This window comes from Capronia epimyces, assembly GCF_000585565.1.
Source record: "Capronia epimyces CBS 606.96 chromosome Unknown aczIQ-supercont1.1, whole genome shotgun sequence".
NCBI lineage: Eukaryota > Fungi > Ascomycota > Eurotiomycetes > Chaetothyriales > Herpotrichiellaceae > Capronia > Capronia epimyces.
This window is the reverse complement of record NW_006912904.1, coordinates 3,655,187-3,670,694: the sequence shown is the minus strand read 5'-3', so window position 1 is coordinate 3,670,694 and position 15,508 is coordinate 3,655,187. Positions and strand designations below refer to the sequence as shown.

At 54.1% G+C, this 15,508-nt stretch overlaps 3 protein-coding genes across 3 annotated transcripts; all 3 read left to right on the top strand.

The window, feature by feature from the left end:
• Positions 1–454: 454 nt before the first annotated feature.
• Positions 455–1,288, top strand: A1O3_01324 (adenylate kinase; the record flags this gene model as incomplete). Its single annotated transcript, XM_007731472.1, has 2 exons — positions 455–632; positions 687–1,288. The coding sequence occupies 2 exons, from the start codon at positions 455–457 to the stop codon at positions 1,286–1,288; spliced, it is 780 nt and encodes a 259-aa protein (XP_007729662.1).
• A 2,560-nt stretch (positions 1,289–3,848) lies between these two features.
• Positions 3,849–8,687, top strand: A1O3_01323 (uncharacterized protein; the record flags this gene model as incomplete). The annotated part of the gene is made up of 1 exon (XM_007731471.1): positions 3,849–8,687. One exon carries the CDS (start codon positions 3,849–3,851, stop codon positions 8,685–8,687), a length of 4,839 nt encoding a protein of 1,612 aa, XP_007729661.1.
• A 1,430-nt stretch (positions 8,688–10,117) lies between these two features.
• A1O3_01322 (uncharacterized protein) lies at positions 10,118–12,318 on the top strand (the record flags this gene model as incomplete). The annotated part of the gene is made up of 2 exons (XM_007731470.1): positions 10,118–10,624; positions 11,014–12,318. The coding sequence occupies 2 exons, from the start codon at positions 10,118–10,120 to the stop codon at positions 12,316–12,318; spliced, it is 1,812 nt and encodes a 603-aa protein (XP_007729660.1).
• Positions 12,319–15,508: the final 3,190 nt, after the last annotated feature.

The window sequence follows — 15,508 nt, the reverse complement described above, 5'->3', positions numbered from 1 at the left end:
TAACGGTTTGCTATAGGTTCTAGGCACCATAGCCTATACCTAGGTGCCTAAGGTGCCTAAGCAGGTGAGGGGTTGCTTTATTAGCCTCAGTCGGGACAAAGAGTGCCCTCGGGTTTTGTCAGCCGAGATGGCTCCATGCTTACTCCGTACTCTCCCCTCAACTCCGTAGGTTGACTCGCTTCCTCCGTCGTACAATATTATTATTAACCGAGAAGCCCTCATCCTCTATCACTTTCCTCTCCTCGCGATCGCTTGGTCTTGTTGTTTCTTTTTGTTTTGTAGCGCGTACATCCTCACCTTAACCCTGTCGGGCCTTGTCTCTGAATCCTCTACCTGCTTTCTGATAATATCCATAGCTAACGACAACACGATGGGCACTTGACCCGTCGCCCGGCGGACCTCGCCTCGACAACCTCCCAGCCTGTCATAGGCTGTTTCGGCGGAACCTTCTACAATGACTTTCGCTACAGCAACTCGAAAGCTGAAGCGAGCCGCGAGAATTATTTTGGTGGGAGCACCAGGAGTTGGCAAAGGAACGCAATCTGAGAGGCTTGTGAAACGCTTCCCCCAACTCTGTACGATCGCGACAGGAGATCTTTTGCGCGACAACGTGAAGAATAAGACTCTTCTTGGTTGGGACCCCTGTCTGTGTTTACCGTTTATTACCTGCTAATCGCGCGACACAGGACAGCAAGCAGAAACCTACATGCGCTCCGGTGCTCTCGTGCCCGATCCTCTGATCCTCAATCTCATCCTAAACGAACTCACCTCGAGAAAGTGGTTGGAAACGTACGATTCGAATGAGAATATAATCGCCGCCCTCGGGCGTGGTAACGGCTCGGCCTCCTCGGCGGTTCGTGCTTCCAACTCACCAGATACATCTTTCATCCTAGATGGCTTTCCTCGGACAGAAACCCAAGCCCGAGCTCTATCATATCTTCTACCTATAAATCTGGTATTCCAACTGGTCAGTCCAGTCGAAGTTATCCTGTCTCGACTGGCAAATAGGTGGATACATCTGGCTTCTGGAAGAGTATACAACGTGGGATTCAATGACCCAAAGGTGGCCGGGATTGACGATGTGACGGGAGAGCCGCTGGTCCAACGCGAAGACGACAGTGAAGCAACCTGGCGGAAACGTTTGGGCAAATTTGACGAGACCAGCAAGAGTTTGCTCGACTTCTACCGTGTGCAGGACGACAAGATGGTGGTCACAGTCCAAGGGAACAGCAGCGACGAGATCTCGCCGCAGATTTTCGCGGAAATTGAGAAGCGATTTGGTCTATAGAAGGGGAATTTAATATTATTTATGAATGTTTGTATCCTCGACTGTTGATTTTCCAGATTCCATTGAGATCAAAATGATCCCTGAGAAGGCCCGGATGCCCAGCCAGAGGTGACTGATCTGCGCTCGACGCGAAAACAGCCCCAGCAGAGGAATGCCAGGGGCTGACGCTTAAGTAATGCTTCTTGTTGTCGGCGGGTGTTGAAGGAAGAAAGGAAAAGGACACAAGACAGAATTGAAATGCGAGAAGGTGGGAAGGATGGCGCAGGCTTGGCGCAGATCTTTTGCAAGCCTGAGCGTCTCCCTCAGGCTCCAGCGCGGAACGAATGGGCAATATTAATGGCGATGGCAATCCATACCCAACGTGCATTTACGGATACACTGTCCGCTCATCAGTTTTTTCATTATCCTCCTGGTATTGCCATTGCCATCCTGCATTGTTCCGGGTTGAGATTGACAGAAGCTTGGTGGTCAACTTGCAGCATCGATGCTGTGCCACATAGCACGGCTGCTCTTGGTGGCGCTGGAGACGCATATTGCATTCCGAGATGAACAAGGGTCTCATATTAAGCATGCTGAAATCAAGTGCCAACTTAGGTGAAGCCGATCCTCAGGACTAGGAACCAGCTGTTCGATCGACCTCGATCTACGGAGTACCTCTCCAGTCAGTCCATGTCATCTCCTCCAGGTTCAGAACTGCGGTCCGCGGTGCGGCCTCTTCTATTCCGTCAAGCATTCAGACTCTTTACACTAAAGCCATGCTAGCCACATTTTGCCTCGTGGGAAATAGTGTTAGACGCCGAACACCTTGCCTGGCCACTGCAGCGCATACCCGCGTTCCGGCTGCCGTCTTGCGGTGAAGGCACCCGTTAACATCGTCTCTGCAGCGGTCCTATGTCATGACTTCAATCGGAAAGATGAAACGGCAGTGTCAACCAAAGCGGTAGGATTGACGGAGTCTCACAAGTAAATGAGGGCGGGAACGCTGTCGCCGATTCATCACAGGGGGGCAGATCATCGGTGTGGCAGAACGTCAACTTTGGCAGGATAGACGGGACGATGGCTGGCCAGTGTCCACAAAATGGTGATACCGTCCCTGCCACTCGCCTGGCTAGGTGGTGCCTGGTACCCCAGATAGCGCTACGCGGTGTCCACCGACAAAGAGGAGACCTGGCGCACCCAGTTTATACCCGCCCGAAGCCTAAGTACTGTTTCAACACGTTCGAGCGCGCTGTACGGAGTATTGCTTTTCATTCCTGCTGCTGTCGTCCGAGCTGCGTGGATGGCCATGACAGCGCTCTCTGCGTTGTCACACCTTAGCACAGATGGTGGTAGTGATGGGTGCGAGCTGAAGCTGACTGGAACCCCCCGGGCACTGGGCACCGGGCACTGGGCACTGGGCACAGCTCGATCATCCATATGATCCCGGACGCCTGCCTTCAACCGCCCACCGCCCACCACCATTCGCTTCGTCGTCATCACTAGGCCGAAAGAGAGCGCTGGTGGCACAGAGGGCGCCTGAAGGAAGCAGCTGGGCGGAAGTCAGACCACAGTAGCCCCATCGTAGTCCGCTGTAGCCCGTGTGAGATGGACCAATGAAGCCGGCAGCGTCGAGGTGACACATCCAGCTGCGCCGACTGACACCAAACTCGCTCCGCTTCGCAGGGCTCCTTAGGCTAATCCAGGCCAGTCCAAGGGGGCTCCTGCAACTACTGTAGGCTGCCCCAGTGCAAGCCACACCCTTCGCAAGCCCGTTGGCGTGGACGAAAAAAGATGCACCAGGATCATATGGATGGATGCACAGTCATGAGGCGTGAAGACTTGCTCGCCCCCCAACAGAGAGACTGGCGACCCCCTCTTGAACGCAAAGGCTCGCGCCCTGAACTTCTTCTTCCAAGTTGTTGCTCACCGGCTTCCCCTCGAAAAAAGAAAGCAAGGCCGACTCCACCACTACTGCCTGCGACTCGGATATCGGACGGACCGCCCTCTCTGTTCCCTTGACCGCGCCTCCACCAAAACAAATCCCTTGTCGATCCGCCGAGCCACGCTCATGCTCACAGCCTGCTGGATCTGTCCGAACAGTACGGAGTCACACCAACGGAATCTCAATATCCCTCTTCTCCTTGCGTCGTCCTAATCTCAGTGGAAATACCGAAACGCCCCCTTGACCGCCATCGGCCACTCCAGCACGGACCCGGCTTCGGTCTCAGCCAGCCTGTTTCACGATATTTCACGATATTTCCCAACCCGTCTGCTCGATCACACAACTTGAGGACACAATTTCTGCTCCATCCATGACAGCGCGAGGCTCACGCGCAGGAGCATTGCTTGGAGGAACTACACAATGAGCCTCGGGACTGGGGACAAGAGCAGGCCCTGTTGCCTTCTTGCGTTTGTCGTGAAATTGTCTAGACAACCTCATACCGTCGCGTTTGAAGCTGGTTGATTCGGCTGGACACTTACCTGCCTTGCGATTCCACGTATTTGTGCTCAGCGCGCTGAGTTCGACTGTCACCCTCTAATCATGCTGACTGTGCCTCGTTGGCATGTAAATCTGCACACGATGGATCCTATCCAAGATCCAAATGGCTACCTACCCCGACCAAGCGGTACCGTCCCTCGCCAATATGCCATCCCCGCTGCCTCCGGCGTCCCTGGCCACCAGCGGCAGCGTTCTGGAGTCCTCAGCTATGCCGAACATGAGATGATGAGGCAGAGGAAAACGCCATATGGCCGATTGTCCGAGCAAGACACGGCCGTGCTGGATAAGAGCGTCCAGTTCCCTGCTTCCAAACATGTCCTCCTGTCAGCTTCTCCCGACTTCCAGCGGAATACCTCTTCTCTTACGCCGCAGTGGGCCGGCTCTCATCAGCCGCAACAGCGAGGTGGCATGTCTGGTTCTGACTTTGCAACAGACGGGAGATACGACAGGCAATCGCAGCCGTTTCCCTACAGACCAGCCTGGGACTTTCCCGGTGGTCTCGACTCGATGCTAAATCAGACTCTACCACTCCAACCAACACAGAGGTATTATTTTCAACATGGATCCAACATCCCTACCGTTCTTCCCTCCACCCTCCACTCTCAATTCGGGCCTACGGCGTCGGCAGGCCAAGAGGTATACGGACCATATTGGCCGGACGGCACTTACAATCCCTATCGTCCAGCATCCATCCGAGACAGTCGAGTCTTTCCACGCGCCCCTGCTGAACGATTTCCACTAGATCATCATGATCTACAGTCCCAGACTTTGAGGAAACCGGGGCGGCTCCCAGCTGCAGAAGACAACCCCTACATCCAGAATCCTCCGCCACACTTTTTGAGTACCCCAGTGAATTTTGTCAAGTCACCCTCATCCAAGTGGAATTACTCTACAAATGCGTATCACACTGCACAGTATCCCTACCATCAGCCTTATTCGGGCACCGAGCACTCCCTGTCCGGCTCGATGGTCGCGGCGAAACCGGCCTTGAACTCTCTCATTCCTGCACCTAGTTCAGAGCGAATCGCGTTTAGGGATAGGGCTTTTGCTTGGGCGAACGGGGTCTATACGGAGCTTCTTCAGACGATTCGAAATAGCACAAAAGAGCAGCGGGCGAACATACACGCCGGGGCCGGTACAAGGACAGCAACGAAGCCTACGATCTTTCCTCGGCCGCCTATGAGATCCGGATCGCATTTTCAGGAGGAATCGAGCGGCCAGTTGAGCCGGACCCAAGAAACGTCGAAAAATCCCATCTTTCATGTTGGTAGTCAGCAATCTGTCCTCGACCCTCCTCGGCCTCAAACGGCTATCTTCAGGCCCCAAAAAACTCACAATGACCATGATTTCAAAGCGTTCCAAGGGCAAAGAGAGCCACAACACATACCTCCGGATAGAATCCCGGAAGTTCGGCAGGTTCGCAACTCAACGACTGCGGACGCGCCCCAACCGCCGTCTTTCAATGACTCGGCAAAGGCAGCTCTGGGAACGATGGAACTGCTCTGTCAAGAGGCCGACACCCCCTGGGTGGATGGCATGCTATTAGCAGGATGCCTGGCATATGGGCTTGGTAACTACGCCAAAGCCGAAGAATGGTATCAGGCAGTGTTAAGGCAGGATGCCTGGCATGTCGAAGCCATGTCCAACCTTGCTGCGACTTATCATGCTCTTCATCGCCGTGAGGATGCGCTTCAGTACTGGTCGGACGCCGTTAGCTTGAGACCCAGTTATTTTGAGGCGGTTGAGCATCTAATCGGGCTATTGTGTACAAGCCACCGTACGAGAGAAGCAGTCAGTGTGATCGAATATGTTGAAAGCACGCTGCGCATACGACCTGAAGACTCCCAAACGGCGTGGGGTGAACTGAGTGACGCAGAAAGCGACACCAGGAGCCACACCTCCAGCATCGCCACCGTGGCATCATACGATACTGGTCAATATGACTTCGACATCGGCTCGGGCAACCTGCACTCGGCGTGGGGACTTGAGACTCAACCGCCGGGCTTTGGGTCAAGCGGTTACGCGATTCCAGGGGCGGATAATGGTCGCATGTTGGCCCTCATCCATGCCAAAGGGAATATGCTCTACGCTCTGGGAAACAATAGCGGCGCCGCAGCCGCGTTTGAAGACGCTGTGTTGATCGCGACGGGTCAGAGAAACCTAGGCATCAAAGGGCTGATCAACGACATTTTGAGCGCTTGCTTGAGCAACATCAGAGATTTGGAGTATGTTCGGTCCAAATTAGAAGGCAAGGAGCCAATCTTGCTTGCACCCGAACACGCCGAAGCCACGGCTAGGCTTATGTTTCCTCCTGAAGGTGACCTTCCCGGGCTGGAGCATGTGTCGATACCGTTCGCCGTCTCAGCTGCCGTCTCTACCACGAGCAACTCTCTTCTTTCTCTCGCCAAGATCTATCAGGATGGCATGTCTAACGTCACTGATATCGGGAGTTTGAGGACTCCGTCGACACGGGAGATACTTGCGTTATACTACCTATCCCTCTCCCTACAGCGGAGCCCGTCCACGGCCAACAACGTGGGTATTCTGCTCGCAGGTGTCCAGCAAAGCGTACATCCCGGCCACCTTGCAGACCCGAACTTCGCCCAATTTTCCAACATTCCCGGGGTGGTTGCCGGAAGTGGCATTCAGCTGGCTCTCATGTACTACAACTATGGCCTCAATCTTGATTCGAAGCACGCCCACTTGTACACGAATCTGGGCAGCTTGCTCAAAGACATTGGCCAGCTTGGGGCTGCGATCAAAATGTACGAGCGCGCGGTGAGCTGTGATGGCCAGTTCGACATTGCTCTGGCGAATCTTGCAAATGCCGTCAAAGATCAGGGCCGGGTGGCGGACGCCATTGTATACTATCGACGAGCTGTGGCCGCAAATCCCGACTTTGCCGAGGCTGTCTGTGGTCTTGCCACGGCGTTGAACTCGGTCTGCAGCTGGCACGGTCGCGGTGGAGTGTGTGCCGGGGAACGATTCCGTGATCGACTTCATGTGGACGACGTTGGCATCAAACACGCACCGTCTCGGCCATATGGCTGGATCAATAGAGTGGTCGAGATTGTCGACAAACAACTCAAAGATGGCGAGACCTGGGGCTGCGGGACTTTGACTCCTGCGATGATCGAGTCTCTGTCAGCCCAGGTGACGCTACACAGGCAGTCATTCACGGACAACCGACGAGCTCAAGCAATGGATGCTGTGCGGCAGGCCCTACGACTCTGGTCGGGCCAAAAATGGGAAGGGTCACGCATTGTGCGACTGGTTGAGCGCGCCATCCGCCAGATTGGGTGGCAGTGGTATCAGGATCTCTACAAGCACGGAAAGGAATGCTCGTCCCGGAAGTACGCTCGGCCATACCTGCCCAGCTCCCTCTCCACTCCATCGGCACCGACTGTGCTGCCGTTCCACACCTTTACGGCCCCTTTGTCGGCGAAACAGATTCGACAGATCTCGCAGCGTAACGCGCTTCGGATATCTGTCGGCACGCTTAGATCGGCGTGGCTGCCGGCCACTGTGTTCCAGCCGCCTGCGCCCCCCAAGCCTTGCCTGAATGTTGGCTATGTCAGTTCCGACTTCAACAATCACCCTCTGGCGCATTTGATGCAATCGGTTTTTGGCCTGCACGATCCGACTCGAGTGCGAGCGATCTGTTATGCCACCACTGCTTCCGACGGCTCGATTCATCGACAACAAATTGAACGCGAAGCTCCGGTATTTTATGATGCTTCCTCTTGGAGCGTTGAACGATTGGTGAAGCAAATTGTCCGCGACAATGTCCATGTCCTGATCAATCTGAATGGGTACACTCGCGGAGCCCGGAATGAGGTCTTTGCCGCCCGACCCGCCCCAATACATATGTCGTTCATGGGGTTTGCCGGTACTCTGGGGGCCGAGTGGTGCGACTATGTGTTTGCTGACACCATCGCGGTGCCGCCGGACACACTGGCCCCATGGCGACGCAATGTCGACATCGAAGATCGGCTCCGGCCCGATGCCCTCGTGGAAGATGAAGATGACTGGGTATATGCGGAGAACCTCATCTTTGCCCGAGACACTTTCTTTTGTGTGGACCACAAGCAAAGCGCCCCTGAGGCCGAAGCAGGACCTCCAAAGCTTCTGGACCGCGCCAGCCGCGAAGCGGCGTGGAACCAAGAGCAGGACAGGCGATGGAGAATGAGGAAGGAGTTGTTTCCGACCTTGCCCGACAACGCCGTGATTCTGGGCAATTTCAATCAGCTGTACAAGATCGATCCCGCGACGTTCGACATGTATCTGCAGATCCTGCAGAAGGTGCCGAATGCGGTCTTGTGGTTGTTACGATTCCCGGATCTGGGCGAACAGAACCTGCTGAAATACGCGCGTGATTGGGCGGGCGCCGAAGTCGCGTCGAGAATCGTGTTCACGGATGTCGCGGCCAAAGGAACACACATTACGCGGGCGTCTGTGGTGGATTTGTTTCTCGACACCCCGGAATGCAATGCTCACACCACGGCCGCCGACGTGATCTGGTCTGGCACGCCGATTGTCACCTGGGGCAAGTGGAAGTACAAGATGTGCAGTCGGATGGCAGGAAGTATTGTGGCCAGTGCACTTCCCGAGGGACGTGAAGGCGACGCGGCCCGGCGGGATCTGCTTGTCAGAGGTGAGAAGGAGTACATCGACATGGCCACCAAGCTCGCTCGAGGTCTCCAGTATCCGACAGCGTCCAGTGCGGCGGGACAGAAGGTCGGATGGGGAAAGGGCCGGCTGGTGGATCTTCGACGGATGTTGTGGGAAGGGCGGTGGACCAGTCGTCTCTTCAACACGAAGCGGTGGGTCAGGGACGTGGAACAGGCGTATTGGGCGGCATGGGAGAAATGGGAGAGGGGTGAGGGCGGCGATATATGGTTACGAAGCGGACGGAAATGAGGTAACTGGGGGGCAACAGCTGCAGCAACGGCAACGGCACGGCAACGGCAACAGCAATGTGATATTTAAATCCAAGCAAAGGATCAGGCGGCTGCTTCGACATTCGTTCATCACACAGTGGCTGACTCGGACTCGACTCCCCGAGTTTGACTGAATGTGCCGTTCAAGGGAAGGGAGAAGGACAAAACAGAACAGGTTGCATGCACCTGACGGGACCATGATGACCATCACCAAGACATACGTGCAGTGATGAACGACTTTGATGAACGACACGGAATGAGATTTGTTTCTACTTGAGGACTGTCTTTATCGCTACAGCGAAGCGGTACATATCAATCGTACCATCGTACCATGCGTACTATATTTACACTGAATGATACTTGGGCCTTGGGTTAATTTTGTTTTGATTTTGTTTATATAGATTTCTTTCAAAGAGCCTTGTATGTTTGTTTGACGGTCTGGGTTGGTTTGGTATGGGTTGGTGTGGTATGGGTTGGTTTGGTTTGGTTTTGTTCAGTTCTATTTCGAATTCTTCACCGGCTTGGTTTATTCAGATTGGCAGAGGTAGGGAGGGATGGGCTTAGGGAGGGATAGGGTAAGGGCAAGGGAATGGGAAGGGAATGGGAATAGGATGGGCTTAGGGTGCTAAGGCTTTTCTATAATATAGTGAAGTTGTGTGGTGTGGTGTGGTGTGGTGTGGTGTGGTGTGGTGTGGTGTGGTGTGGTGTGGTGTGGTGTGGTGTGGTGTGGTGTGCCTATCTAGACATCTTATCTAAATACACATATCTATCTAGATATATAGATACATGCTCTGTACGTGTCGAAATACAAGTGACACCCATACGGAGTACATATATGTACCTATTTCACCCTTTAGCCTAAGCCTCCTAAGCCATACCTACCTACCTACATAACCACCTACCTACTGTAACCCCCCTGCATGTGTTCTACTCTTTGGCCTAAGCCATGCATGCCTAACGACCTAACCCCTGCGGCGAACTCCATACCTGCAGTACCTTACCTTAGGCAGGCCAGGTTATAGTTTATGTGCCGACGGAGGGGGGATTTCGAATCATATTGAAGTAAGGAATGGCGAATGCGCTGTTCTGTCAAGGCTTAGTTTCTTCCTACTTTCTTAATTTGTTCTGCTTTGCTTTGCCTTGATATTCCTTGTTCTGTCAAGGTTTAGTTTCTTCCTTCTTTTGATTTGCTCTGCCTTTGCTGGGCTAGGGTTAGGGTCAGGGCTAGGGTTACCCTCCAACGTCATCTTCACCAGCCCTTTTGGTACCAGGTATTTAATCCGGCCAGGGTACATACTTAAGTACACACACACACCATACACTACTGTACTCTGTACGGTTGTACAGTATCCGTACGGAACTAATACCACAACTTCAACTTGGCCCGTGGGTGGTGGTAGGCGCGGCGCCATGAAAAGGGAAGACACCAGCACCAGTACCTCACTCTCATCCGAATCGGAAGGACTGCCAATCGAGGCACTCTCTTTCCATCCTTCACGATGCCTTGCTTTCAAGCAGTGTCTGGAGTCTCATTCCTACTGTAATCGAAACGTGGGCCAGGCCGACGCCCTGCCGAAGCGGCTGGTGGATATGGGGGAGGAGGGATTGTTCAGGCCGAGATTGGTGTTGACGAGCGAACTCAAACAGAAACACAAAGACGGGAGTAAAGACAAAGACAAGGCTTACGCTAACGCTACAGCCACAGCCCATCCGATCAAGTACATCGCCCTCAGCCACAGCTGGTCCAGTCTTTCCCAGCGTGATAAAAAGTCGTTGTCGACGACGCGGGAAAATGAATCTCGGCACTACAACAAAATCGACGTCGAGGCCATTCCGCCAAACTATCGAGCTGTCATGCACATGTGTCGCGCTCTGGGGGTTCGGTATCTTTGGATGGATTCACTGTGTATTGTCCAGGTAAGCAAGATTTCTTTTCTGTCTAACTTAAGATTTCCTTTATCCGCGGGATCTGCACGGATACTGTATACTGTATACAGGAGACAGTATACAGGAGACAGGAGACAGGAGACAGACATGCTTTGAGAGACTGTGTACAGTCTACAGTCTACAGTCTACAGTCTACAGTCTACAGTCTACAGTCTACAGTCTACGGGAGACAGGAGACAGGAGACAGAGAAACTGTACAGTATACAGGAGACACAGACACAGGAACATGCTTCGGGACATATACTGTCTACAGTGTACAGGAGCTCGGAGACAGAGACACACATGCTTCTCGAAGCTGTAGCACAGTCCCTCCTGCTTTCCCTCTCCGTCGTGTCCAACTATTAACTTATCCCGGCTAGCAGCCCACAGATGACAATCGTGTTGATTGGGATGAGGAAGCCGGCCGCATGCGACAGATCTACGGTGCGGCAGTGTTGACGGTCGCCCTGAATACGACACAACCACTCTTCAAGAAGACCGAGAAAGCGGATCAAGCCGATCCTGCCGATCCTGCCAATCAAGCCGTTCAAGCCGATCCTGCAGAGTGGGATGCCATTGAACGTGAATGCCGCCTCATTGATCATATCCTCTGGCGCCCCCTTTTCACGAAACGAATCCTGCAAGGAGGCATTGTGGGAGAGCGAGCCTGGTGCCTGCAGGAGCGACATCTGTCGCCGCGCGTGCTGCATCTGCTCGACAACGGCAAGTTCATCCTCGAATGCGCGCAGGGAGGCATGGTCGACAACTCACAGAGAAACCCGCGCGTGCGCCGAGGCGAGATACCCTACTCGAGGGGCGACAAACTTGCCATAACCAAACGACTGGTCGACATCGAATACGAGTATGAGCATGGCGGCAAGACCATCTCTTCGTCGGTGCTGTTGAGCTATTGGTACGACTTTTGGATCGAGTACAGCCGCCGCAAACTGACTGTCACCACTGACAATCTGGCCGCATTGGCCGGCATGGCCGAGTCCATGCAGAAACTCACGGCCATGACTTACTTGTCTGGTCTCTGGCTGGAAGACCTGCCACGAGGCTTTCTGTGGGAAAGCACCTTTGCCAGCCCGGGGAATCGACCGGAGCACACTCGCTTCAACACCTACCATGCCCCGACCTGGTCGTGGAGCTCGGTCGATGGACCGACTAGGCTGGTCCCGGAACTCACCCCTGGGAATCTTGGAATCATAGACGACGAGAAGAAACAATTCCTTGTGACGGCCATATCACCACTCGTCCATGGTACTGCAATCCAGCTGTACGGCATCCTGAAACAATTTGCCTGTGTCAGCTCAAACAATGCTAGACACACTCCTAGACACGCTCCCCGCGACCTAGATCCGGGTGACCAAGGAATCCTACGCCAGGGAAGTGTTGTATTTGACGTCCCTGCGGAATCTCACCAGTTGCTCAAGGCACAGCATGGGCGGCTCTGGTGCCTCCCCTTGGTCGGGTCTTTCGAAATTTCTGATCCTGCGCAACGTCCAGGTCTTCCAGGTCTTCCGGATAAGAAGACTTGCCTGGGAATGGGACTTGCGAAGGTCAATCCAATGCCAGGGACTGATATGCAAACATTTCGCAGAATAGGCTTGGTGCGGCTGACTTTGAAGGATGGCTCGTGGCACGACCTCAAGCATCTGGCAACGCCCATCCGACTAGTCTGACGACGTATGTTGAGTCTGCCGGGCTCTTGGTGACAAAGCTTCACTTCTGGACACGGGTATCACTGGTGATCGAAGTCATGTTTACAGTCTCCAATGGGTGCGGAAATGTGTCCAATCTGATAGGCAGAGTTGCGATATGTCGACGCAGAACTCAAGCTGCTGATGGTTGAAGACGCCGATATATAGTCATAGTACGCCCGTAAATCCCTTATTTGCGTTAGTTCAAGTGTTGCGTTATGCGCTCAGCACTCCTTCCCTCGTGAGTGTTAGTCATGGTCGCCACCCGCAGCTGAGTTGAGTGAGCGAGGACCTCCTGACTGCTGAATGCCAGGCTAAAACTCCAGGGAAAAAGTGCAATAGGCGGTCGACGGTCCATCGTCGTGTCAAGCAGGAATGCTTCGACGCACTCATGGTGACCGATGTGTGCGTGCGCATCTCCTGAGCCGTCCCTATTTCAGTCAATTCTAGTGACAGATACGTCTACTCAACGCGTGACCAGCATCAGCATCAGTCCGCGTGACCAGCATCAACATCAGTCCGCGAGACGTATCTCCCTCAACCCACCTTCCTTGCTATGTGACAGTAAGCACAATTTACAAGTCGACCTGTGATGACCATCGCCACAATTGTTATACGGGATTCTGGATCGTGATCCCGGCGGATATTCCCATAGAGTCGCAACCGTAGGAAAACATGGAGGAAATTCAAGGAGATGGTTGTGCCCTCTCTGAGGCGCCTCATGCACCTGAACATCTCGACCTCGCGCGATAGAGTCTGGAATAATACAATTGACTCGAAGAAGATGGAGGGTACCGTGACCGGTGAGCCACTCGTGTACGTTGGTGTCAGCTGTCAGAGACGAAAGTCTAAGCAATGCCGTCGTCGAGCTGCGAAGGCCTTGGCCCTAGCACCTGCACCGCGGTCGAAATGCAGTCCGACGAGAAAAATAGGGGAGTAGTCGTTCGTTCCATCTGATATTGACCGGTCTGTTGTGCCCCCAAGGACTGCTTTGGAAGCTTGGGGAGTATGAAGTGACAGTCGTCGTCGCACTACTGTACTCCGTACAGATACAGAAACGAACGTTTCCTCGGAGGCCAGTGCATATTAAACGGACGTGCACACACTAGACTAGGACGAAACGCGTCGCCAAATTGCGCTCAGGTCGAATTTGTGTCCTGCGCCGTTGGTGACAGAGTGAACGGTAATATGCCGAACTCCGAAGTTGGCGCAATTCATAGCTTGCGATAGGGGGAGCGTTGGGACGGAGAATCGCCGTACGCCGTACGCCTACGGTGCCAACCGACCGGCCGACCGGCCGACCGCCCTGTCACTGTTGAGTAGTGTCAGGGGGTGGATCAGGCCAAGTAAGGACGGGAGGGCGCAAGATGCTTCCCTTATTTGAGACCGATCATAGGCGTGCATGGCATCGAGTCAGCGAACCCGCACCGTCCGAATCTCGGATGTACAGCATAACGATGCCGCATAATCGGCATAAGCAAAAGAGGATCGGCGCCACAGCGTTACTAGAGTTGTCGTGAGGATCTCAACCAAGTGGGCTCGACAAGCACCTACTTTGGGACCGGTGTACGACTCAGAGTTGAGCTCCAAGAACAAGCAGCATGGAGCAGACTCGAGTCATTTCCTGATATCATAACCACAGGGGTGGACGCGGGTGACAGCAGACTCTGACTCTAGAGAAGGCCACGTTGATGTTGATGCCAGTGAAACGTCAGGTCAGTAATGGAGTACACCATGGATGCACCGTCTTCAGTGACAGACCGCTTGTTCGACATATTGCTGCTGGCTATGCCCGTTTCGGCTTTTGAGAAGGTGTAGCCGATGAAGAAACTCATCCATGCCAGCTGAGTGTGCAGCAAGAGTTTTCCGCTAATCCACCGATCTTGACTCTTTCAGGTAGCAGGCTAGGCTGCTGCTATTGGTCTGTGGGCGGAACCACTCATTTAGGGGCGAGTAGAGCGAGAAAGATGTGCCTACCGGCCGCACCATGGCCTAGTAACCGGATTCTTCCTGGATCCCCTGGCACCCCAATGAGAATTCATGCATTCTTCGAGGTGGCCGGGGGAGGCCCAGGGCGACCTCAATCTCGCCTCATTTGACTGTGCTCAGGGGGCGGCTCGTCGTGCTCGTGCATAGCCAGTCAGTAGTGACGTGAAACACTCTCGTGGACGACCCCTGTCGTTGCCATGATCCACATGAAACGGCCGACACTGGTGCGTCGTAATGCTTATCCTTGGCAGAGTAGGGCCTCGACGCTGAAGAACAGAGTATTGTCATCTCTCAGCATGCTGGCAGTCGCTCACCGTTCATGGCTCTGTCTGTGTAGACCCTCCAGTTCATTTTTCCCGCGTTCCTGGCCGGGGGCTTGTCCGCTGATATAGTGTCACAGATTGCACATCCATCTTGTCCACGAGAACTAGAACTCAGAACAGGGCCCCAAGCAAGGTCTCATCCGCTGCCTGCGGCAGCGAGTCAGGACCCGTATCGTCGGCATTTGACGCCTTTAGTGCCCATTCTCTTCAAGCCGTCGCCGCCCGTAAAATGGAGGCTTGAGATAGCAGCACCAAAGCTGGAGCAATAATGTGCCATCCCTTTCTGCATGGGTCTCAGACAACGGTCGCGACCGTGATTCGAGCACCAGGCGAGTAGGGCTCACAATTTTGGCGAGGACCTCCGCCCCTAACGTGAGATAGTGGCAGCGGAAAAAGAGGCCAGGGTTGACAGGTCTCAACAAGAACCTTCGCAACTCGTTCGTGGCGTTACTAACGTGGCCCGTCTCTCCTGGAAGCTTGTGCCTGTGCGCGGGTGAAAGATCTTGCTCTCGACATTCCTCCATTCTTGCAATTTCACACCGGCCGCAGTAGGTACAAGGCGAGGCAACAAACAGGGACTAGCAGTTTCAGCAGAACCAGGAACATCCCATCTAACCCCTCCCTGGTATCTAGACTGGATGATTGCTGAGGCGATGTGCAGCTTTCTTCCCTGTTGATAGGATCCTGCCCTCTCGCCATCAGTCTCACAGTCAGCTGCGACCGAGACTTGAACATGTCGACCCCCCTTGGCGAGATGTTCATCTGCAGTAGCGTTCCGTCCGTCTGCTGCAGGCCTCAGTCCAAGGATGCTGCTGCCGTCCTAGCTCTTTCTCTGTGATTGGCATTCAAGGGCGGCGGCT